The sequence below is a fragment of the Convolutriloba macropyga genome, chromosome 2 (assembly GCF_964194025.1).
Source record: "Convolutriloba macropyga chromosome 2, txConMacr16.3, whole genome shotgun sequence".
In the NCBI taxonomy this organism is placed as follows: domain Eukaryota; kingdom Metazoa; phylum Xenacoelomorpha; order Acoela; family Convolutidae; genus Convolutriloba; species Convolutriloba macropyga.
Window position 1 is genome coordinate 39414341 of NC_134469.1, and position 27661 is coordinate 39442001.

The window sequence follows — 27661 nt, forward strand, 5'->3', positions numbered from 1 at the left end:
CAGCTCCTAATTACTATACATTACAAACGAAGCTACTGTTAAAATCCAATGTTCGAAAACAGAAGTCAACAATCAAAAACGGAGGTAAATGCTCGAACAGAAAGAAGTCAAAATTCAAGTCATGAACAAACTTGCTTTCTGCTAAAAAAAAAACCTGTAGAATCTCATTACTCCTCTTCGAGTCGTAAAAAGACCGACAGGACTAATATAATTGCTACAAACTTCGTTTCAGAGCAATTAATCATTAATAGAATGAATCATCAATCGATTAAGAATGGCAAAAAACGGCCAAATTTCTCAATTACAAGTTTAACCCACTTGATATCGTGTTCGATCAGCCGCCTATTCTGAAAACTGATTTCACTATGTACCTGGAATGATTTTTGCGTTTTGTTTTAACAATGAGTTCTTGCTAATCTTAAAAAGGCCTTCCAATAACTCAACTTGGCTTTAAAAGATGCAGTGGTTGAACTATCGAGGCCAATCACCTATTTATTTAATGCCTTCTTAGCGTTAGATCAAGATCCTTAAAACCTTAAGCTCACGAATGATATCCCATTGTATAAATAAGGTGATGTCAAATAACGAAACATTTACAGGCCCATATCAATCACTCCCATTCTAGAAAAAGTTTTAGAGAAATTAGACCAATCAAAATTTAGATTAACAAAGATGCTCGTTAATTTGCGTTCGCACATGATGTTCCAACCCGAGCTCATCTACATTTTTGACTCATTTGTCAACCAAATGAAGAGATAACAAAAAAAGATTTCTGAGTGTAAAAAGAATTGTTACACAACCTAACTGCTCATTGAATTACATAGGATCATGCTTCATTAGCGCTCTCGAGATCTACCGTTGAAAACAAACAACAAAATAACCAAAACAAAAATATCATGGCAGAAACACAATACCTAAATTAAAAAGCACCTAGTAACAACGTCAAGATGCAATCGGATAAAACCTTAACTACACAAATTTACTTTTTCCTAACTATACAGCAGATGGAAATTTTCCGCATGGAGACAAAAACAATGTAACAAGCCGACAAAAAGAAGAAGTAATGAGACAAATTCAAAAATCGATCAACATTTTTTAAACCAAATAATTTTTGAAGGTCTTAAAAAGCATTAGCTCTTAGCCAAATAACCCTTAATAAAATTACTAACAAGTAATTATGAAACCGATAGGAGCTGTCTTTGGTTAGACTAAGCCATAGGAACGAACTAAAGATGCAGAAAAATTCAAAAAAAAATACAAAAATTTTGCGAAAACACAAAATTTTGACGCCATTGAAATCATTGGACATTATCTGAAACTTATGCATTTTTATTTCCATCTTAATTCACACTAATTCAGCTAAAATTATACTGAGCGAATTAATAAGTTCATTTGGGCGACATTTGAAAATCATTATTGGATCTGTCATTACCCGAGTGTGCTAAAAGGAAAAAAAGAAGAACAAAATCTCCACTCACAAAACTTGGATGGAAACCCATTTTGTCCAAAAAACATCAGTTACGACATAATATCTGTATAAATGTTAATTTTTGAAACACAAGGATGTGGATGGGACCTTTCAATGATGCGAATAAGTTACAAGTTGACGAAAAGAACAACAAAAAATGAAAAATTTGAAAAATGTTTGAATAATGTATAATGTCATAAACTATTTGCAAAGACTATTTGCTACGAACAGACTGCTTCGGGTAGTATCATTCATTCAATCCTCAATTACAAGCTTATAAGACCGGTAAGCAGTTTACGACTACCTAAAGAAGGAAACAACAGGCAAACACATAAAATTCAAAAGCATTTGAGCAAGAAAAATGTTGAGGTCACTAAAAAATAAATTTTACAGTAAAAACTGTTTTATTTAAAATTAGTTTTTTAACAGCAAAGGGATTTTTCTGTTTTTAACAATATGACTTCAAAAATTCAACAAACGTGAACAAATACAATAAAACTTCGAAAAAATTGAGAAACCCTTAGTATCACGGCAATTAAATTCAATCACTCCCAACGGAAGTCTATTAATAAGCTAAGTTTCATCTTGATGGGACGGCAAGTACTTTTGTCATTCATAGGTCATCAATAAAATATTACAATAAGTCAATGAAAAAGAAAGTGTTGGGGCCATTTAAACCATCGGCTTTTCGATGAAAACTTTGTTTACGATCAATTGAACGTTATCTGTCAACCAATGGAAGTCCTAAATATTATGATAATGTGATAAGATTTCAACAGGAACCAAAATTACAAAAATATCAGAAAACTTTAATTTTTTTAAAAAAATCTTGTGACATCGAAGTCATAAAAAGAAAAAATTAGAAGATAAAACCGCCAACCATATTAATTTTGTTTGTGGCAGAACAGAAGGCGTCCTGTCATTACTGAGATTGACTCACAGTTCACGAAAAAAATCTTAAGATCGGTTTATTTTCAAAAAATTTCTTCGAAATTTTTTCTTAAGTTTCAACAGCCATTAAATTCAATAGCTTTCAACGGAAGTCAAAAAATGCGCTAAATTTTGCGTTGATGGGAGAACATGGATGTTTGTCATGCATAAATAATCAATGAGACAACACAATGAGTCTTATGACATTGAAATCAGCAACAAATACATGCACATACAAAAAATTCAGTAGAAAATTGCGAGAGGAAAGTGTCGAAGCCAATCAAAACATATAATTTTCTCTGAAAACTTTATCTTTGATCCACTGAACGTCTTTTCTAAGCCAATGGGAACCATCAATTTCACGGCAATGTGATAAAATTTCAAACGGAAACAAAATTACGAGAAAAAACACAACCAAAAATTTTTTGAAAAAATATGAAACTTCGTGGCATCGAAGTCTTATAGCCCTTAGTTATAAGATAAAGCCGCTAACCAGAACTTTGTTGGTTGCAGCAAAAAATAAAATTAATTTTCCATTACTGAGATTGACTTACAGTTCACGAAAACAAGTTCAAGATCGGTTTTGATTATAAAAAAACATCAAAAAATTTATTTAAAGTTTTTACAGCCTCTAGCTGACCAATCAAGCACTGGATAGGTTAACTGATATCTAATTACGGAATCTATTGCACTTTTACTCAACAACTCTTTGTCTTAGGACTCCAACAATTTAGTAAAACCTCAAAAAATTATTTTAATTTTTAATTTAGATTTTAATTTAAAATTGCGAAAACTCATTGTCGATGCCAAATAAATGAATGATTCTTTGAAAACGATTTTCTCGTTCATTGGGCTTCATTTGGTTGTAAATGAAGTTTGTCATTAACGGAACCTCGATCTGAAAAATGACTAGTCTCAAGGTGACTTAAAAAAAACAAAAAGGCATGAAAAGTTTTCCAAAAAAAACAGCTCTCGAGTAGAATTCGAATTTTATGGCGTGAATTGTAATTTTGAATCAATAGAAAAAAATCTTGGTTTGAAGAAAAATTACACTAAAAGTGAACAAAATTATGCCAAATATCCGTGTAAAACTTGAATCCTCGACAACTCCTCAGATAAACGAAATTGAAAAAAAAAATCTTTTTAATTTCGAATACTACGCTGGACGAATGAAAAAAAATTTGCAGTATTGTGCCTGTTTTAAAGAGAAACACTATGCAAAACTAAATCTATTGCATTGAGAGGCCAGCAATATGAAATAAAACTAGTCTACTATCAAAAATATTAATACAAGTGTCTCTTATATTGCAAATGGGATCATTCTTTTCTGCTTGTTATTTGCATTTTTCAATGCGAAGGTTTTCAGTAAAATCTTTTCTGATAAGTTTTGAAGCATATTTATCAGAAAATTTACTTGAATTTCCTCATTAATGTCGATATGACAATCGGGGTAGTCGTTTCCAGAATCGTCTCCATAACCAATCCTGCAATCACAACTATAAAGGTCACCCATTGACCTTGACTTGGTGCGAACACACTTTCCATTTGGACGACAGAGATTCTCAATGATGCAGAGGTTCTCATCGTCACAAAACTCTCCGGAGAATCCATCTTTACATTCACACCTGTGGTCAGTTTATAATCTGAGTTTTGCATCATCACTATGACTGAGTGCTTCTAAATGTTAATTTTTCAGAACATTTCTCTTCCCGGACTTTGGTCGCAGTGCGTTTCAGCGCTGTACCATTGACTTTCTATAGTATCCATTACTGTACCAAACAAATAGAAGTATAAAAACTTTTGTCAGTCTGCCATTTAGAAACATCTCAGCATGACCTCAGGCTGAATATCCATTTGGGCCCATTGTCCCTCATCTTCGCAGCATCAATTACATTATTTTCCAACACTGCACAGAATGTTTCACATTTCTCTCATCATCAGACTATTCATACAAAAAACATTGAAAATTATAAAAATTTGAAATAACATGCATGAGCATTATAAAACGGCGATACCCTCAAAATCTATTCTAGCTCCAATTATACCATATATTGGTGCATTTACATCTTTGCGGTGGAAGCTGTGGAGTTTGATGGAGGTGGGTGGATGTACAAGGGGGTGGTGGAGTGGAGGTAGAAGGAGGGGGGAAGTAGTGGAGGTAGAGGGAGGGGGAGGAAGGTGGAGGAGGCGGAGGTGGAAGTTGGAGTGGAGGTGGAGGTCGATGTGGCTGTCAGAATTTATTGTGGTGTCTGAATAGTAGGCTCAATTGTTTTTTATTTCTTGTGTATTTCAGAAGTTGATGGAAAGTTGTTCTATTGAAGTTGTTGGGTTTTTTTGTCTATTAGACATGACATCGGAAATCAGCATCGAATTGTCCCTAGATAAATCGGTTATTAATCAGTGCAATGAGCCCTTGCTTCTCGCCATTACAAAACCTGAAACATCGGGAGGGAGGAGAGGAGGGAGGTGGATGATTGCGTCCTTAATAGACTCCAAAAACTATTAGGTCCACTTTAACCAATTATATATATTTAATGCACAGATTAATCGTGCCATAATCATATTTCTGCTATTCTCTGTTATATTCTGTTCTGTTTTACGCCTAAAATCAGAATGTTGTAATAAGTAGAGCTGAGTAGAGTAGGGAAATATAATTTCACCTAGAGTAGAGTTAAGTGCGGGTAAATATACCCCGGAAAGAATAAGGCGATTTCAATTGCTGCTAAGATAAAAGATAAACGGCTTTTTGCGTTGCGTAGTTAGAGGTCATCAGACGATTTGCAAAGCAGAGTTGAACAACATTTTGTTTAAAATACATGACCAGTATAAACAAAAATGAATGACTCATAGGGATTGAAAATGCAGACTATACATAAAAAAGTGGGACCTCATCAGAGTAATGCTCTGCACAAAAAACATGCTGTTTTTACTACTATTTAGCGTTCTATTTCAATGCGTGCTGGGTCCGGGTTAAATAATTTACACCATTTTAAAAACTTTGTAAAAAAATTTTGGAGACGCAGTTCAGAGGAATATATTATCTGTATGCCAGACATCACATTACTTTTATTTGTTCCAATCACCCCTGAGTATTTGAACAGCTCTCAAAAAACTGAGTTGGTGGTAAACAAAACTTTTCTGTTTTTCTTCTTTTCTCAACAAAAATTGAGGCTCAAATTTTCCAGTTTTCTAGCTATTTCGCGCAGTCTGATTGCTTATATTCGTTCAGATTAAATATAATCCTCCCAGTGTTTACTTTACATTTTTTTACTGAGTCTTCTATAAACTTTTGAGGCTATTATGTTATTAGTAGCTACTTTTTCCAAGAAATCCACAATTTTTCAGTTTTGTCCTTTTTTGGTTGTTGAATCTATTAGTGTCTTTAATTATAGTTCTCATTGCCTCCCTTATGAGGAATTAATTTCAAAAAATCAATTTAAAAACTTTCATTCGTTTCAATTTCAACGACACTGAGAGCACATGTTTTCAAATGTTGACGAACTCCATCAAAGTTTTACATGAAAAAGAAACTTGTCAGAAAAATGTATATAATCATTTTTTTCTTTCTCTATTGTTGAAAATAAATGCAAACTCGGTCATTTTTGAACAAACGTAAAAAAGAACAATTTGTTACAAATTGGTTTTCACAACATAATTTGGATGGAGTTCGTTAACTTTACATTGGGGTATCTGGAAAGTTAGTGTTAATCATTAGATGAATTCCATAAGTAGGTAAGACCACAAAAGTTGATTGTAATCTGGAGCAATATTGATTTTAAACCTGATTTTTTTTACTTCATAAAACTAGGGGATGCTTACTTTTTTTGACGTTCATTATATGTTTCTCAAACAGTTTTGGTGAATTGCATGCATAGAGTTTAGTGAGCCGAAATACTCTACGAGCTCTTAATGCCCATAGGGCTAAAAAAGACCACAGTGCTAATATAATTGCTACAAACTTTGTTTTAGAGGAATTAAAATTCTGAACCAGTGCCTAATCTCGATTACGGGAAATATCCTTTTCCCGCCTATGTTGCTTTTCGAAGAGTGGGGAGAAAAGACCGGCAAAAAATTATAATCAATTTCAGTATGGTGTATGTGAGGCACCTGTTGTAATCGCACTGCGAGCCCTGACTTTAGTCAAATTGTATGTGAGGGCTGTATTTTTAGTTTTTAATGTGAATTAACATTAAAAACTAATGATACAGCCATTATTATAACCATTACTGAATTTTGTGTTTCAGGTTTTCAAGTCCTGGGAGCATTTCTCAATCCTGACACACTATTCTATGCTAAAATGCATTTTCCCTATGGCTGACCGCCGATTGGACAGTAATGGATGCTGACTGTGTCCCCCTATAGGCAGAGAACATTGCTGTTTATTCAGTATCAGAAGGTATATAACTGCAGTGGAATTTTTGAATAATTTACGTGGCGTAATTCAAAATGATGACCTCCTATTACCGGTGCTAAGGTGCAATACAATGTTTAAAAAATTAGTTTTGCATTTGTTTCGAGTTAATGGTTGAGTCGAAATGGGGGGTCTATTCTGTTTTGTCCACCTCTCCACTGCTTAGTGGGCAACTTTAGAAGGTGCACTGACTATTATTTTTACAGTAATGTGCTGTATAACAATATATAAATTGTAAAACAAGGGGCTGGTATGACGACCAAACATAATATATCCGAAATTAAAGGGGGTAAAGAGGTCCGTCGATCAACAAACTGAAAAAATTGAAAAACTTACTTTAAAAAATTCAAAACAACCGGGAGAACGCTTTTAACATGCTTTAATTCGGCAGCGTATGCAATTAGCATAAATAGTATCTTAGTCTTATTTTGTGTAATTCCCAAGTTGAAGGTAGTGCCTCCCGATTTAGCGCCAGAAATCTTGACTTAATGCAGGTGGTCGTGGTCTTTTTCTGTAGATTACCACTGCATTACTTGATTATCAACTATTTTCAATAACTAATCGTTTAGTTTTGCAGTATAACAATTTGTTTTACACAGAATACAAACTAATTCAAACTGAAACAACCAAATTTTGCTTTAGTTCTTGTTAATAACTCGAAATTTAAATCAGAATTTCAAATTATCTTGAAGTTCAATCTTCAATAAAAGACTACCCTACTAATTGCAAAAATTATTAACCAGATTAATAAACAAAAGTAACTACGCGAACGTTAATAAAATTCTTGAATGAATTTCTATATGCGTTACAATGACAATTCTAGCGATCAATTTCTCTCAATAACTCCAATGTCCAATGTTGAAACTAGGCTAGGCTTCACTAAAACAGTAAAAGAAACAGACTCTATGCTTTGCACAAAGTTTCGCTTTCGTAGGAAATTTGTTCCTCAGAAGGAAAGTTTGATAATATCAAATTTAATCCGCTTTTCACAAGTCAAAGTTGAGTGGTGCTGTACAATCACTAAGATGATTTACAGAAACAAGACGCGATAACAATCAATTTTCTGTTCAAAGAATTGTGACTCAATAAGCACTGTGTGTCAGTTTAATAAGGCAAAATTAACGAGCTTCAACTGATTTTAGGTGGTTTTTTAAGCTCTATTTCTATTGCTCCACTTCTCTTTTTTGAACTGTTGATTGGATACAGATCACTATTGTCGAAAGATTCTCTGAATACACTGAGTTCGGGGACCGGGAAATTCACTGAAATTTTGGCGCCAAATTTGGTATCTCGTAGCTCATTTTGCTGTAATGATAGATTCAATTTCGTAATTCACGAAAATATGTGGCAATGAAGATTTGCTGATATTTGGGTAGTTTGGGTTTGAGTTTCAGTTCATATATGACATTCGCTTACTAAAAAATAATTTTTAAATACTAATGTAGAAAATAGTGAACAAATAAATTTGGCTCCGATAGAATGTAGAATTAAATTTTGCTTGCCATGTTTTTCTAATTTCACTGCTTGGTTTGGCCTTGAGATAATTTGTTAAGTAGTTAAGCGCGGCCGCCACAATTTTATTCAACTTTTCGGTTATGTTAATTATTGTCTTAGTTCTATTTATCATGATAATATATTAATCGTTTTAAACTAAATAGTGTTTTCATTCACATTGTGTAACGGCTGATCAATAACTATTATTTATCGACCCTTTAAACCGGACTTGGTCGTCCCCTATTTCTTGTTATTTCTCAAACTATGAAATGCAATCTAAATTTTTCTCGAAGTACAGTCCTTCGTTATGGTTTTATCAATCGATTGTAAAAGATTTTTGTGACAAAGACTTTTGGTTCAATTTTGCAAAGTTTTATTAACTCTCTACAGCAGTTGAGAGCAAGCTGTAAACAAGTTAAAGTTATACAACAATGAAATACCTGTATATTTTTACGCAAATATTTGCTATTATAAGGCTATACGGGCACCATATAAAATTAAAATGACTATATATAGATATTGCTCTTTATTAGCATGCGTTGATCTCAATTAAACATTTTACTGCTGGAGATTTTGAAATATAAACTTAAATAACTTTATGAACCTAAGTTATCTCAAATACGTAAAATGAAATTTTAAACAAAAATTTGATTATCTCAATAACTAATGTGAAATTTGGGGAACCAGGAAAATCAGTGTAGGGGCACATTTCCATGCTATACAGCGATATAAGACTCAATAAACTGCAATGAATGAGAAAAAAACAGGGGGACATAAAATAACACAAAAACTAAACATTTTAAAATCAATGTTTCGAAAGATCACAAGCTTATAGATTTGCTCCTTTAATCATGAGCGCCAACACATTGTTTCCCACTAGCATGGTTTTAACTGAATGATGAAGAAATCTTGATAATCGAACAATGCTAGAAGCCACTCGAGCAAACAATAGTGCTGGTTATTATATGCAGAATATGTCTAACTATTTATCTCTAATTATTCGGAGTAATTCCGTAGTTATCACTGCCAATATAAAAAAGAGACAGCATTTTTTGTTGTTAAGGTTGATATTGTTTTTAACACATACTAAGGAAAAGCTATGGGCAGTTGAAAAACTCATATGGCGCTGAAGTAGCAGACTATTAATTGTAAAATGGGACATGATTAGAACAATGATCCTTACAGCTGTAATTTTCTATTGCTATGTGCTGTATTGATATGAAAGCAATAACCGGGGAAAAAATTACCACACTTTTGTTGGTACCATCTCAAAGTCATTGAACAAATTGTCTTCGCCTGGGAGTTTGATAATTTCTTGATGACGATAGCAAATATGAGGTAGCATTCATTCCTTGCTCTTATTTTGACGGAAACTTTAATTCTAATCAATCTCATTTTGTTCAGAGAGAAACTGAACCCACCAGAATTTGTTAGCTTCGATGTCATGACAGGCATCAGTTCTGTTAGGGTGACAGGGTGTGATATCTTCACAGAGTGACATCAGTTCACACTTGTAGTTGAGTTGATTCCATCTGTAGCCACTACTGCATCTACACTTTAAAGTCTTGTAGATCCAGGCTGCGTTGTAAGTTGACAAGCCGCTCCCTAGGCAAAGCGGTTATAGAGCCCAAGTCCTAAAACATCTGATCACACCACTTTCGAGCGTATTAAAAGCGATGGATTTTGCGCTCAAAAGTGGCAAGACGAAATAGTCTTTGGTAGCAGAAATTAGACCAAAAAAGATGTGGATCTTCATTTTATGCTTCAGTGAATCATAGTACATTGCCGGCAATCACTAAACAGGTAAGCCAAGGTTTTAACTCCACAAGACGCCTTAGTAAAATAACGATGCAGTTTGGAGCTTTTTGAAGTAAAAATTGTTCAATGCGACGTACCACATGTATTGAGTGACTCTGACAACATGCCTAGACTATGTCGAGTGATTATTAAGTCCGCTCAACTAAACATTATGGATCCTGCGTGTACCCCAAAACCAATGATGGTTGGGGTTAGGTTCCGAGGAATGATAATTCCAACTCTTTGATTCCCTATATGTGCAAATAGAATATTCCTACAATGCTGTACCTTTTTGTGTCCTTGTAGACATCGGGTATTTTCTATACATTCTGTGAAATGTGAGGTGTCGTTATGGGCTATGGTCAAATGTAGATTGGAAAGGAAACATTTAAAAATTTTCCGACCAATTTGGAGCCATTCTTTCCTTTTATTTCTCAAATAAGGACCCAAGCACAAGCCTCTGTCGTAAATATCGGTAGCAAACTTTCCGTTCATAAATTTTCCATTTTGTGGGCAGACTGAAACCTTAAAGAAGTTTGGTTTCTACTATAATGAAAAAAGAAGCAGCATTTTTGTTTAAACTGCACGTTGGAAAGTCTTGATTTTTTCAGGCTTATAATTTCACACATCTTGTTTCTAAAACTATATCTCTTTTCCGGATATATGTTTCCAGATCCAACCAACAAGTTTTTTAAAATCCTAATAATTGAAGCTGAAATGTGCACTTGTTTCGTGATAAGGTACCCAAATGGACTAGGAGTAAGTTTCTGCATCGTTGCTCTAACAATCTTTCCATAAAGATTACTGATCTCAAAGTATTTTGATCTAATCAGATTCAAAGACTTGCATTGGTTAAATTTCTTAATTGGAGAAAACTTAAACGTTTGTCAGGAACTTGACGTTATCAACAATCTCTCATACGTATTTATAGGACAAAAAGAACAGGTGTGAAACCTTGAGTTTTGGTGATTTCCTGTTGAATGCACACTCCTGGTATTGTGTGTTTGATCTTGCTGCATTGGAAGATATCGTCACAAGGGTTTGGACAGGACCGCACATCCCCGCTCAAACATTTCCAGAAATGGTGGATCGTCGAGGCCAGTTGCTGCAGACCCCGGGCTTGCAGTTGCCCAAACAGCTTGCTGAAAATCAATTTTTGATCAAAATTTGTGCTCGAAGTTTCACTTATATTCGATTGAGAAGGCCTATAGACCTAATTTGTCTCAAATTTGAAAGCAACGAGCTGAAAGGTTACATTTTTCGATTTTTCGAATAATACGCTTTATTTAGGAACTTTTTCCTCATATCCAAAAATGTTTTTTCCCAAAACTGGCTAAAAAAATTTTGAGGACAAAAGGACCAAAGCATCAAACAAAAAATTGGTGAAGCAACATATCACATTAAAAAAGACCGAAGGACTAATGAAAGTGCTTCAAAAATTGTTTTAGAGCATTATTAATAGGCATTATTTAGTTTTTATATATATATATATATATATATATATATATATATATATATGTGTGTGTGTGTGTGTGTGTCTGTGTGTGGTGTGTGTGTGTAAAACATTTAATACTTGTAACATTTAATTTGCGCAGCAAGTTTTAACCAAAAGGCTAAATGAGCTCTGTGGTGGTTGCCTATGCAAACAAGCTTAAGTATAAAAAGTGAGTGTACTACTATAGCAATTTTTAGTTATTAGCTACAAAAGGATGTCACGATTCTGCTCGGACTTAAATTAAGGGTATGAGTAATTTTCAGACTATGCAAGATAAATTGCAGTCTGGGCGAACTCTTTGGTCCTAATATAATCATAATGAAGAAACACTGCACATAATGAAACTAATAATATTCTGGAGAGGCAATGTGTCAGAACGGAAAAATATTTTTATTTTTGAAATGTGCTGGTTCACTGCTGAAATGCTCTTATATTAAGTCCGGGTTGGCCTATAATACTAAAGGCTGTGAGGTATCGAAGTAGTTGTTTTGAACGGTTAGTGTGATGTCTTGTTTTGATAACCTTGATGCAGTAATTTTTCAGACTGATACTGTCTTATTCCTTTTTCCGTTCAACTATCTTGTGCCTGACTGGTTCCTGTAGTGTAGAGTATGTAGTGCAGTGTAGATTAACGTAGAGTGAATAGACAACTGGCTGTGATAATAAAAAAAACCAACTCTTATCGGAAGAATTGCTCTTGAACGACAGGCGAGGAAATTCAATTCAAGGGCTGTAGCCTAGATCCTTTTTTCTTTATGAGTACAAAAACAGTTTCCCAGGTGGGGTTTGGAACCATAGCTCTTCTGCTCCCTCGCCAGAAGCACTGACCATTCGACTATCAGTCCTTATTTGATTCTATGCTGCAATCGTTTTTTGCTGCATTCGTTCCAAGCTTGACTTCGAAGTGAGAACAATAGATAGCATTCAAAATGGAGAACGAAAGCGTGAAAAAGTCGCTTGAGAAGTCAAAGAGAGTTCTAGAAGAAAAGAGGAAAAACGTTCCTGCAACAAAAATGCTCAAAAAGGACCAACACGTTTACAATAAATGATACGAACTTCGCTGAAGATCAATTAATAACACAAAAATAATTCAAAGAAGTTTGCGTTTTCTTTTGTGAAATTTTCAATTTTGAAATCTTCCAAAAACTTTCACGTATGTAGAGTCATCTGCAATGCTAACACATCAAAAGACAGTATTCGGTAGTCAATTATCTTCTCATAACATTATTTTTTCCTTTGTGTGGTTTTTGGGACCTGCCCCATTATGGTTGAAATCAAAACCGTTGCTTTTGCATTGGGGCGCTGTCTTTTTGTAGGTTTGGTTCACTCTTTTTCCGAATTTTAGATGTCAATCATAAGTCAACATGTAGCGATAATTTAAGTCATTTTAGAGTCAAAAGATGAGCGAGAAAAAGTTGTTCGATGTTTGAAACCTGGAAACCACGTGTCAAGGGCCCGCTAACTCTGGATAACTGTTATGCTAACTCTATTCATAAGCAAGGAAGCTCAGTAGTGTATGTTTGCACATTAAGTTCCGACCCCACTCATCTATGTTTTTCACTTAATTGTTTACCAAATGAGGAAAAGATAAAAAAAATAATATATCAACATATTGTTCAACAAACTACTAAATGAATAAAACACTCTACCTTACAGGGCCTATGGGACCTGTGACCACCGTAATATGAATAACAGACAAGACGGCAAAAAAAGAAATAAATACAAAAATAATAACGACTTTAAAAAGCAACATTAACCAAAAAAAATGGCATCAGATGAAAATTATTTCAAAAAAACTAAGCTGCATTATATTAGAGAAAAATATGGGACTGTTCCTCAAGGCCACTTGGTAACAAAACGAAATGAAATGAGCAAAAGGGGCAAAGTTTGATAAGACCATGCTTTCTTTTAAAAGAATTGTTTTCAAATTGATTAGAAACATTATGCATCAAATGAAATCGGTGGTTGCCTATGCAAATGAGCTTATAAGTATAAATAGTGAGTGAACTACTATTCAAAATTTTTAGTTATTAGCTAAAAAGGGATGTCACGGTTTCGCACGGAACTAATTTGGGGGTATGAGTATTTTTCAGACTAAGCAAGTTAATTTCAGTCTGGGCGAATTCCATGGTCCTAATGTAATTATAATGAAAAATTACTGCACATAAGGAAACTAATAATATTCTGGAGAGGCAATGTGTCAGAACGGAAATATATTTTTATTTTTGAAATGTGCTGGTTCACTGCTGAAATGCTCTTATATTAAGTCCGGGTTGGCCTATAATACTAAAGGCTGTGAGGTATCGAAGTAGTTGTTTTGAACGGTTAGTGTGATGTCTTGTTTTGATAACCTTGATGTCAGTAATTTTTTCAGTTTGATATTGTCCTGTACTTATTTCTCTTCAGCTATCTTGTACCTGACTGGTTCCTGTAGTGTAGAGTATGTAGTGCAGTGTAGAATAACGTAGAGTGAAAAGACAACTGGCTGTGAAATATAAACCGACATTTATCGGAAGAATTGCTCTTGAACGACAGGCAACGAATATTAATTCAAGGGCTGTAGCTTAGATCAATTTTTCTTTATGAGTACAAAAGCAGTTTCCCAGGTGGGGTTTTGAACCATAGCTCTTCTGCTCCCTCGCCAGAAGCACTGACCATTCGACTATCAGTCCTTATTTGATTCTATGCTGCAATCGTTTTTGCTGCATCCGTTCCAAGCTTGACTTCGAAGTGAGAACAATAGATAGCACTCAAAACTGTAGAACGAAAGCGTAAATATTTCCTTGAGAAGTCAAAGAGTGTTCTAGAAGAAAAGGTCAAGCAAAAAAATTGCATAAAAAGGATCAACACGTTCACAATAAACGATATCAACTTCGCTGAAGAGCAATTAATAACACAAATAAATTTTGAAGAAGATTGCGTTCTTTTTTGTGAAATTTTCAGTTTTGAAAACTTACAATAATTTTCGCGTATGTAGTGTAATCTGCATTGCTAACAATTTAAGTCATTTTAGAGTCAAAAAGGTGAGCGAAAAAAGTTGTTCGACGTTTGAAACCTGGAAGCCAGGTGTCAAGGGCCAGCTGATTGTCGCTAACTTTTATGCTATCTCTATTCATAAACAAGAATATTTAAAATATATTAAAAACAAAAATTTTTTTCAAAAATTAAATACGACCAAAACTCGTTGTCCAATTTTTGAAAACCAACAATAACCAAATAAAACTGGCATCAGAAGACAAATATTTTAAAGAAATTAAGCTGCATTTTATAAGAGAAAAATACGGGACTCCTCCCCATTGCAACTTGGTAACGAATCGACAAGAATTGAGCGAAAGGTGCAAAGTTTAATAGAACATTGCTTTTTTAAAAGAATTAATTTAAAATTGATTAGAACCATAATGCATCAAATGAAATCAGTGAGTGATAAGGGTTGTGACTTGTCTATAGAGATGGTAAGCTACAATTAAACAGAAAGAAGTTTGGCGATTCTAGAAAACCTATTGTCTGTTTAAAAAAACATTTATTTTGAGAACTCATAGCCAACATAAGCTTTCGACTAGAATAGTAGACATTTCATATTGCAAACTCTTGGATTGCGCTCGTTATTAATGAGACTAAATCATAAAACTTCAAATTAACTTTAAGTAAGAGTTGAACTGAAAATTTTCACAAACAATTTTACAAAACCACTGTGTGTGAAGCCATTATTTTTTATAAAATGTTAGCCAAAAGAACATCAAATATTTATTTGTATCTCTTTTGGTTATTATAAAATCTTTTTGGTAAAGCAACATTTTTAAAATGACAGCAAAAAGAATCAATTAAAAGTATCTAAATTTCAAAAAAATCTTTTGAATCAAATTGTCTAATCCATGAAGACTGAAGACACCAGTCAAAACTTTCCAACAACAGAAAATTTATTGTTTAGTTCAACAAATTATTTTAAAAACCTCTCAAAAATGAGGCTCAGTTATGAAACTAATACAAGATTTAAAAACACGAAAACAACTTAAAGCAGAACAGAAAGGGATAAGTTGAAGAATACTATTACACTTTTCTTTTAGAAATTTGTTTTGAAAGTCAAAAAAAAACTATTAGCTACATTCCGATATCAGCTATTAAGTTCATTTAGCTGCCCAAAGTTCGGCAATGAGACCTTTGATTCCCCAATATTTGGCATACGACAACAAAAATTATTACCCAATAGATGCCAAAAAAACCCTACCAAATTCTGCAAGAGAACTGCGTCGCAACCCTTAAAACCAAATGTCATGAAAACTATAAAGATGCTCAATTCCAAAGGTTGTAAATTTTTTTTCGGTAAGATTGTTAAGTCATGTTTATCAAAGAAACAAAAATAACAGAAAAAAGGACAAATATCGACAAGAATTACAAATCTGTGCATGAAAACTCATAGTAACACAAGCAAGAAAACGTTCTGTTAAGACAATCTTCCGAAACAAATTATTTTATAAGGAAGAAAGTTTGCCTGTATTTGCAGAGAATCAGCCAAGCAAAAGTCGACGAAAAAAGTATCAAAATTGTTAGGTTCAAAAAATCACGGAAGTTTTCTTAAAGAGACATTAGGTAACAACCGAATGCAACGTACAGTTCCACGGATATCTTTTGAGGAAGTCATTTGGATCTTGGCATTGTTAGACCTGGTAATCAGACTGCCAAAAAATAGCAAATGAAAGCAAAACAAGAATTAAGTTAAAGTGTGCAAAAACTCTTCTTCAAAGCCATAAAATCCCTTAGGTTCTCTGAAAACAATTCTATCTACGTTTGGCCTCATATTTACGTAATTGGGAGCTGTCATTAAAAGAGCCGTGATTAAAGATTAAAAAATTTGTCAATAATTAACATCAAAAAACAAAAACAACATTTTTTGAAAAAAAGCAGCACCAAAATAAAGAATCCATGATAATGAATCCATGATAATATGAAACCTACCCCTGAGTTTGGCTGCGGGCCCAGCAAACACCCAATTGTTCCAAGTGTTTAGGAGTTCGATCAATTGTTTACTGAACTTCTTCAAATATTATGAAAACAACGATGATTTTGTTATAATTATCGAGTTAAATCTGCAAAAACAGCCAGTAAACTTTTAATTCCAGAAGACTTTCATAGGGCGCCTAATTTTAACTACTGGTCTTTTGGAGAATAGGGAGTCTGCCTCAATGTTTTTAGGTCACTGCGTCTGGCAAACTTTAACAAAGTGGACCAAAAAAGCATATTTTGTGCCATTCTTGATGAAAAAATTTGAATTTTGAAAAGTTTATCAGAAACTTTAGCCAAAAACTTCAATCAATCATTTCAGCAAAACGCTCTTCTATCTCTAACGGTAGCAATGAAACACCATCGTTAAAAATCTTAACTTATTTTGAATTATGTTAGCGAGACTATGCCAAATTGTAGCAAAAATTACTGAAAATGTGAAAAACTGTCGAATATTCACAAAACTTTAAACCCCGATAACTCCCTGTAAAAAACCAAATTCGAAAAACTCTTTTGAATTCCATATTATAGAATGTCCGCGCTTTTTAATGATACCACTCACAACTCTCTATTCATTGATCGGCCAAAATTGTCTGAACAAAAAAACCCAGTTGAGTAAATAGTTCCTCCCTCCCCATTAAAGTGGTGTTTGGAAAAATTTTTAGTTAATTTTGAGTTTCATCCTTATTTGTTAATTGTCATTGTTTTGTTGTCTGGAAACTCATTGTAGTTAACAGCAGGTTGGAGTGGCTTTTTAATGGCATAATGAAAACGTTCCATTATTTCCAACTGATAGCTATTGGGTGTTAATGACTTTATTTTTATGTATTGTCATAAATTATATTTTAATTTTGCCCTAAAGTCCTTTTCTTGCGTTTATATGTTGCTTTTCTCTGTTTTATGTCTATTGGTTAGTCTGAATAACGTCAGGTCTCAATGGCTTTTCAATCGGAAAGAAGCAGACCTACTTAATATTTAAATCTAATAGCTTTGGTTTTCTATTTCTTTTAATGAGTTTAGAGTCTTGGCTTCTTTATTGTTATTTTGTATTGCTATCTTTAGTTCCAATAGGGAAAATTTCCACTGGACTACTCTGAACTACTCTTGATAAATTTGAAATTTTCCCATCTCTGCTTCATTTGGTACACAATTAAACCACAAATTAGAGTTAATGGATTCGAACATAATCTAAATGATAAAATTTTATAGTACTTTTAATAGTGCTTTGCATTGTTAACTATTATTTTTAAATTTTAACATTTAACGTTTCATATTCAAAAATTATAGCTGCTGTAGATCTAACTCTAACTTTGATTTCAAATTCATTTGCTGGCACTTGATTATATGTCAATGGAGCTCATGAGGTAGAATTATCAGAAGTCAAACCTATTTCTTAAAAATTGCAAAAGTTTATAGTGACAAAAACCAAACCATTACTTTTAACAAAAACATTTAACTTGTATCTTGTGATTAATCATTTGAGCTCAATTTTTCAAAATTGCGTTTGACTTCTCTTTTGTAATTTCTCGCACTAAAATGCCTCTAATTAGAGTTCACGTGCTTCAAACATTGAGAGCAACGATAGAATCGGATTTGACGGCTGTTAACAACTACGCGAAAAAAAAACGTTTCCCTGCGTTTTCATCTGATAAATTATCCCCGTTCTGTCTAACAGCTGAAAATTCTAAGGCTAATTGAACTTAGAGAACTAACTAATTAAGTGCCCACTCATGGCGTAAATCATCTGCAATCTCTTCTTTTGGTTGTTATCTTCTCAGAGGTTAATTTTATATTTTTGAGGGTCCAAAACATAGGAGAGTTCTCTGAATTGATAGCTATGCACTACCTGCTATAATCCCAAACAACAAAATCGTCGTTGCGGCCATGAAGCATGAATTGAGCAGCAATTCCTTGTGACACGTGATACGAGCATGTTGAAGGGTTGTAGTTGCGAAAACACTTAATACTTTGACCTTGAGGGAATCCATAGATGGTATTAATCAGCTCACTCACAGATAGAGGCCGGTGATTGGTGAATTTAATAGCCCTCAGCATCCAATCAGGTGGCCAGAAAATGTCCGCAGATTGTGAGTCTGAATAACAAATATGGTTCAATTTCACAATTCTTTTAAATATTTTCTTTTTTTGAGCACGTTCCCGCCAGGTATTTTTTTAAATAAAAATACCTCACAACCCAACGGTTGAGGCAATTAGTTTTCTCTCAATGGAGACAAACAGCTTTTGTAGCAAAACCATTAGAGTAGTTACAGTACTACTTGTCTAGAAAGATGCATAAAACAAACAATTATTGTAATATCTGCCTCCACAGATTAGCTCGATTAGTGTTTTGAAGGTGAACGCAAAGTAAGCCGACATAAAAGGAAGCCGAAAGTTATCTAATAGTTATGTAATCTGTCAGAAAAAATACACTGTTAACCTTTAAAATCAACACTGCACATAGTATTTTTGTGCATAATATATTCCAATGCACCAAAGACAAAAATTACGTCAATTTTTAGACATCTAGTGGGTACGGTCCTCACCGGACCGCTGGCCATGGCCATGCGCAAAACAATATATCGCCGAAATACCAAATGCGTCATTACGCCCACTGCAATAATGCCTAATCTATCCCATTTGATCTTTATCATAATTAACCGAAAAACAATTTAGCGGTTTTCATTAGGAGCATACTTTATCATATATCAGCGAATGATTTCATGTCATTTTTGGTTGTGACAGTCTCATATCGGGTCCTATTGGACGTTGGCTCAATGCTTTAGCCCATGAGAGATGGCGAAACGAGCTAATCTTACATTGAAAACCTGCTGAATATAATTGATCATAATATAAAATATCATTGCTTAGGCATTTTTTTTGCTTCACCTTCTCTAGTAATGTGAACTAAGGTATTAAATTGGGTATTTTATTCATTACCTCGCCAATCCTACAAATTCAGCAGGGTCCGCAAAAATGAGTGACGACATTTTTTCACTAATTACGGTGTAGAAGAGATATGTTTAAATTGTGGACAAAAATGACAATAAAAATGCGGATAATCCTTACAAAATTCCGTCATTGATCTCGGAAAATCACGTTTTTATACCATAAATGTCCGCAATTTGTGAGCAGGGGTACCGTCTTCACAGTATCTCAACTTTTAAATTATATTCGAAACTTTACAGGATTTATATTACAATTACCCCTCACCGGCATTTTGATAAGAAACACTATTTTTATCCCACTTTTTCTCCTTTAATCAGTTTCAGAAGCCTTGACGAATTAAACAAACAATTATCCCTAAGTTTATTTTAAAACAACTTGTGGTTTAGACCCTTAATTTATGTTCAACACTTCGACGGATTAAAATTATAACTACCCCGGAATGACTTTTAATAAGAAGACTCAATTAAATCCCACTTTGTCTCTTTTAATCAGTTTTAGAAGCCCTGCACGGAAAGTAGTTGACTTAGCGAGGATATTAGTGACATAAATTTCCCGACAACAGTGAAAAAATTCTGTCGCCTTTCTCGCTTGTCTTCAAATTCCGCAAACGCGGATATCAGTATCAAGTCTTCTCATTTTTGGGCAAATTTGAACTAATTTCTTTTACTGTTGTCCGCAAAAGCCTTTAAAATTTAGTTTTAAAACATGGGCTAGCGGACAATGCTGCTATTTGCAAGCAAATTTTCTTGCTGAAAATGTGGGATTGGCGACGTAAAAATGACATTTTGTCCGCAGCCAATGAGAAAACACACAACGTTCCAAAATAAAACTATGCACAGTATATTAGCTTGGAGTTGAAACTGTCAAAAAGATTACTCAGAACTGTGCATTACTTCGTGACAATTTGGAATGACCAGCATGACCAGTTGAAATTAAATTAGTCTTACATTTGATAATGGTGAATACACTTTTTTAGAATTTAAATGATCTCAATTAGGTATTATAGTGCTAAATATTCTTTGACAAAAATCAGTTTAAAGTAAACTACTTAGATATATTTTGATTACTTTAGTACAATTTGTATTTTGGTATTGAATAATTTTCTCGGCACCTAGTAGACTATATATCAAAATATTAAGTCAGGAATCCAATGATAAAAATGTCTACAACTTCAATCATCCAATAATACGAGCTATTACCTAATCTGTCCAATAATAGTTAACAGTTCATCCAAAAAAAGTCCGGGTAAATTTGCCTGAAAAACACCCGAATTTACCTGCATCTCTCACGCAAATTGCTCCCACCTGAAAAATACCTGAAAGCACTTGAATTTTACCTGAACTTTACCTGAAGTCTAATATGTTGAAAGTATAATGTTAATTGTTTAAAGTATGGAAAGATATACGTACCTCATCCACGTGCAGATTTACATCTTGATTATTTATGAAATGAGTGAATGCAACAAGGAGCTAACACGTGCTATTTATACTAGATTTGTCCCCAACTTTTCATGTTGTTACAGGTGATATGATGACCCTTGATCTTTTAGAGAAGTAAATTATCATAGTAAATAACTAGTTAAGATCGGATGTCATAAGAAGTCACGGAAGTTATAAATTAAAGGTGATCATCATGAATGTAAAAGTGCGGTAATTTGGGGTAATAAATATGGACTGAATTTCGTGTTAATCGCCACAGTTGTCAACCATTATTTCTAATTTAACTATTCGATTACAAGATTTGTCTCTGCGTTCCCATTAACCAACAGGTTATGGGCCCAGAGCTTTTCTAAGTTAAGTAATCAACCCCCATCGTAAATAGAAAAACGTTGTTGCTGCGCCTCTTTGCTACATAAGAGGATCACTGAAATCACTGGGGGAGGAAGACAGAGAAGACAAGGAGAGACAAGCCTTGTAGTCAAGAAGTGGCCAAGTGAGACCAGAAGAAGCAATAGCAAGAAGCTTGTGTAACTGGTTGGGGGACTTCAGTTGTGGAGTTGAAAGCTCGTGTGACTGGTTGGGGGACTTCAATTGTGGAGTTGGAAGCTTTTGTAAGCGGTTGGGGGACTTCACTCGTGAAGTGAGCAGTTTGTGAAGCTGTGGAGTCAGTGTTGACTTCCAACAAAAGGATTTATAAACTTGTTTTATTTAATAAATAAATACTAAAATACTCAACCCTGATTGGTTGAAATTATGGAAATACCTTTCCCTTAAATGTTTATTTGTTATTCCCAGAGACAACAAGACAACTCTACCCTTTAGTCGGTACCAGTCAGACCTGATATAATAATAAAGTATATTTCTCTCTCTCTAAAATAAAAAAAAAAAAAAACATCACACCACCTAACTCACACCACCTTATGCAGGAATTACACTCAGACATATTTCACATTTGTAAATCAAATATTGATATTATTGAACTCGAAATATTTAAATTCATCAAAATAGCACTAATAATATACTTTTTCATACGAATGTGTTTAAGTTTAGCAGAATATTTTTTTAACCCATAAAAATTGATCCACTTCCAGATATAGAAGAATCTATCTATTACACATTACATTCACAAAGATTCTACCTACAAATAGGATTTCCCGAAAACTCAACGTTATACGGTAATGTCATAATTTACCAACTACAGTTACATTTTGCAAATAGAGAAATTTGGATATCAAACCTAGGAGCACAAACACATACACCAGAACAAGAATTTATACCACTACTAATATTAGCACCACCATATATACACATACCACAACACGGACCTGAGACCGGCGCATAAAAGCATAAAACAGCAAAAATTGCGTCGTCTAGTAATAATAACAGTAACAATAACTCCGAAAGACCACACCATAACGAAGTTACAGATCTAACAAATATACCAACCTCACCAGAAAATGAAGATACTGTAAGTATAGATACTGAAAATCCCTACACAGTACGACGAGAACGGCCGGATAGACGAGAACTTCTTAGAGCAAGAAGTAGATCATCTCTATCCTTCCCCACACAAGAATCTACACTAGTTTCTTACGGTTCAACAGACATAGAATCTAATATCATTAGACCAATAGAAACAATAAATTCAGAACCACCAAGTAGAACGAGCACACCCACACTACACAACTTTAGTATAAGCTCACCAAGCGAACACTCAAGTGTAAACACAGATCATACACCAACACCTTCTGAATTACGAGCAAACCCTTTCCTACCCCCAACGTTTCAACAAAGACAAGATTTTAACTTTGTGCAAGAACATTTCCGTGTACAACCATTGCAATCACCCAACAGTTCACTTTGGTCAGCAACAACCCCCCAATCAACTAGTACAAGCACAACACCATTACGAACAAACCAGACATTATCCAACACATCTATAAGTATACCCAGAGTTGACATCCCGAACTCCCTACAACCACCTAGAAACACAGCGCTATCTCCAGCATCATTCATACCCGAAATTAGATTACCATCCAGCCATCCCGGAAGAACTAGATCAACCCCCATACTCAATCCTAACCCCCCAACCCAGAGCAGAACCAATGAACATACCTATTTATTCCCATTAGACCATAAAACTTGGAACCCACCTCCTCCTTTATACGGACCTACAAATCTTGGAGATACACTTACAAATTGGGCAAGAAATAGACTTATTAACACACTCAATCTCACAGCACGACAACGCAATACAGCACTAGAAGTTCTAGCAACACCATCTCTCGAATTGAAATTTAACACTACAATCAAATATAACACTATATTTAACCACCCATTTCATGCAACAACACCTTCAATTGTAACAACCACAACACCAGCACCCTTCATTTGTATAGACTTCGTATATAAATTTGACAGATATACAAAACAAACACTTGGATTCGCCACATTCTATAATCCACATACAGGTTTGACATACACATGTCGCTTCAACTAAAAGCAATTATATGTATATTATTATTATTAATATTCTATATATGTATGAAAATAGAAACAAAACTTCAACTTGAACAAAGACGTAAAGACAACGCAAAACACAGAATAAAAGACCTAATTAACGAACGAATGAATATACACATTGAACAACTTAAACAGAAAAACAGAACACGAAATGGAACAAACACCTTCACAAACAAGTTTAAACACATTAATAAATATAAACATTATATTAATATCGACAATATAACAAATATAAACGATACAGATTATGAAGCAATGTGGGAAACAGCTATAGACCAATGGACAAGAAACTGGAATTTCTACACAGAAAGACTAACAGATAGCATTCTAAATAAATTTAACTTGAATACCAAACGACAGAAACGACAAACAAATATAGACTTTATTGAATTAACAGGACAGAACATTAATGGTTCCGCAACAGGACCACAGGATATATTCATAGAGCATTACGACTGTGATGCAGAAGAAATCACAAACGTAAAATACTACGAACTAAATAAAATCAGCACATGTAAATTCAAACCACTAGATCTTGACATGACAAAGACAGAAGTACAACTTTTATCAAAAGCACAAGCAGTAGAAATCAAAGCATACGCAGTTGCAGGAACAATCAAAGAACGTGTAGAATGGTGTTCACAACACACCAACTACATAAGAGCAAATAGACCTAGCTATTACGTTTCCGACGCACAACGAACAAAAATATTAGATGCAGACGAAGTTCGTAACGAACTCGCTAGAATAAACTTACTAAAGAACACACAATATAAACCTACAAGATACAATATATCATTCAACTTTATTGCAAATCCACCATTACAGAAAAAGATTGAAGATCTGCAAGGCAGAATACAATTCGATATGAACATTCCACTAGTACCACCATACGGACGCATTGTATACGATTACACAAACCCACTTTGGATACCTAGCGCAATTAAAAACGCACAGTCCAACTGTATGAAAGGACCACGTAAACAGAACAGAATAGACATCTTAGATTGGACACTCGAAATACGAGAAGTCTCACTAATATTAAATTTAGATACCGAAGAAATATCATACATGGGAACAAAATTACCATGCGATCTCCGCAAGGGAGAATGTTTACCCACACCACTAACAAAAGCAACAATTGTGTGGGAACCACAGACACACTGTCAACTATTCGAACTAATACGATTTGACGCATATATGGTAAAATATCAAGATAGATATTGGATAGAAACAAATGCAGAATGGACCACAGTCCAACAACCAGACACCACAAAGAAAATAAAATTAAATCAAACAGACACAATAGCAACACGATTCGAAGTATACCCACTAGTCGAACGTGAATGCGGTTCACCACAACCACTACACAAAACAGAATACGACGATATATACATAATATATGAATATGGATTTGACATGCACACAGGACAAAAAGTAACAAAGAAAAAAGACAAATTTGACGATGAAAAATTTATTAAAATAAAACCAGAACAAATAATATCGGAACGTACACGATACGAAGACAAAGAAAACCAACAATACTATTATGGTTTTGTAAACGAAGAAACTCACCTTAATATGAAAATGGACCTATATATGAGTAACATTTATTCTAGAATTAGCTTACAAGCAATAGAATTCTATTCACAAATTTGCGAACAAACTCGAAACCTCAGACAATTAACATTGACTCAAGTACAAAAGAACACTCCACTCTTAGGATACATTCTTACTGGAGACAGATCCATTTTTGTGAAACAAGAAGGCGTAAACGTCATGAAAATGTATAAATGTGCGAAGAAATCATCACCTCTTTATGTACCACAAATACGCGAATGTTACGATAAAATTCCTATTCTATACAAGAACAGAGTACAATATGAACACCAACTAACAAGACAAACATACTTATGGGCAAAAACAGTACCCTGTTCACACAGTAACTTTGATCAACTCATCTCAATAGACACTGAAGGAACAGCACGATATAGAGTAACACCCTACCCAGTAAAAGTAGAAACGATATTGAACACTATATCACCCGAGGAAATAGTTTTAGATAACATGTTTAGTAAAGCAAGTTTAATAGAAAGTGGCATTTATAGTAAAGAACAACTAATACAAGAACGCAAAAGAGATCTACTCCACGAATATATGAGAGATCGTGAAAAACCACTACAAGAAGCTACATCAGCAAATGCACAAAAATTATTAGAACTCGAACAACTTGGACTTTTACAAACATACAAAAATTATGAACAATCCTTAAAATGGTTAAAAGATCTTAACATAAATGGATATAACTTCCAAATAGATCAACCAAGCGTAAACTGGAAAGAAATTTTTGATGGAGAATGGCTCAAAGACCAAATATTATCAATATTTGGTTGGCCATGGTATATTCTCGAAAAGATGGCAATTATATACGCAATGATCAGTATGATATTATTTACAACTAACCTAGTAATTAAGTTTTACAACGCATTTGCAATCCATAAAGCGATTGGTAAACAAGCAAGTATTACTAAAATACTACTAACAGGAATATTTGGTATATTCTCACAAACTTTAACACAGCTAGTTGCACAGATACAAGAAGATGACACTAGTCATGATAGCCATGATAGTGATAACAACTACTCACACTATACTAAACACAATAAAAATAGGAAACACACTTTCCGCCGTCATTCATCCGACGTTACTCATTTAACACGTAATGAAAACAACCCACCAGAACAAACATATATTGACACAGACTACAAACATTATAACACAACCATTCGTAGAACAGATCAAGGACTAGAATTGCGAACAATAGAATCACCACCTAAGAAACAAAAACCACCACTACCAGAACGGAAATACAAACAACCCGAACCATTAAAAATCGAGCCCCTTGAAACAATAACTGAAAACAAAATGACTACCTTACCTCCACAACTCATTACCCCTCCACCAGCGTATCAATGTTTAGGAAATAACATACCAGTGAGTACAACACACAATTCACCCCCCCCCCCCCCCCCACGTGTCACCAACCCCAAGTGCACCCAATATACAACAAACTTCAACATTTCACGGAACATCATATAAACCACAATTAGGAATCAATAAGACAACACCGTATGAAATACCACAACCATCACAAGTAAACACTCAAAATAATCTCATCCCATCAGTGAAGCTTATAGAAATACAAAATCCACCACCAATTGATTTCACCCAATTGAAACTAGCAGCAAATAAAATGAATAACCGCAGCCATAGTTTAGACATATTGAACGATGACGATCAACCACACACGAATGAAGTCACATATTTCGACACTCATTCAGCAAATACATATGAAGTGTAACCGTGAATCTTGCGAAGAACAACTAACACACTATTAGCTATTTTAATACTATCCAATTTGGTACGAAACTTAACACTTACCGAGTATGTCCAACGTCAAATAAAACAGTAACACTGAATTGTTGACAATGGTAACGATATTAGATAACAAACAAATTCGTAACAATAAAACACCTATAACATTGTAAATCAGTAACAATTTGTACTATTGTATAGTAACACTCTTCAGTAATAACAAATGTGAATGAGTAACATATTAATTGCAATTTTAGCTAACCATTAATAATGGCACATAAGATGGACTTTGAGTACGAATCTGCATACAGAGCAGATTCGCCCCTCAGCTACGACGTTGAGGAGGGCGAACTCAGCTCTGGATCTGGACGTTCCTCACCAGGAACAGTTCGCGATAACGCCTCTACATGTAGTACACAAACTGACGATCGTATAACAACCATGCGAGTTGAGATCGATGGAGACACCAACGATCAACAGACACAGACCTCACTGCAACCAACGCCAAAAGAAATTGCACAAATGATCAAGGAAAAGGTAACTCATAAGCGATTAACAAGTAAAAATAACAATCAGGAAGCGTTTTCGAATAGAACACCGAACAATCCGAATGAACAAGGAACTAGTACAAACGTACATAGTTATCAACATACTAGACCTAGTAACAATGGTAATAAAAACATACAAACGGTATAACAACCGAATACAGAGTTTCAATCGCCACCACTTCCTAACTATCCTCCACCAGTGCGACCACCCCCTCCTACAGATCGTGTATATGAACG

At 34.3% G+C, this 27661-nt stretch overlaps 1 protein-coding gene across 1 annotated transcript in view; it reads right to left on the reverse strand.

The window, feature by feature from the left end:
• The window catches only part of LOC142334897 (uncharacterized), a 56489-nt gene that overhangs the window by 17855 nt on the left and 10973 nt on the right, over positions 1-27661 (reverse strand). Inside the window, exons 2-5 of the mRNA XM_075383225.1 lie at positions 18440-18686; positions 11055-11242; positions 9725-9908; positions 3813-4023 (exon numbers count right to left, since the gene is read on the reverse strand). Coding sequence (XP_075239340.1) covers positions 3813-4023; positions 9725-9908; positions 11055-11242; positions 18440-18686 — 830 coding nt within the window. The remainder of the gene's footprint in view (positions 1-3812; positions 4024-9724; positions 9909-11054; positions 11243-18439; positions 18687-27661) is intronic.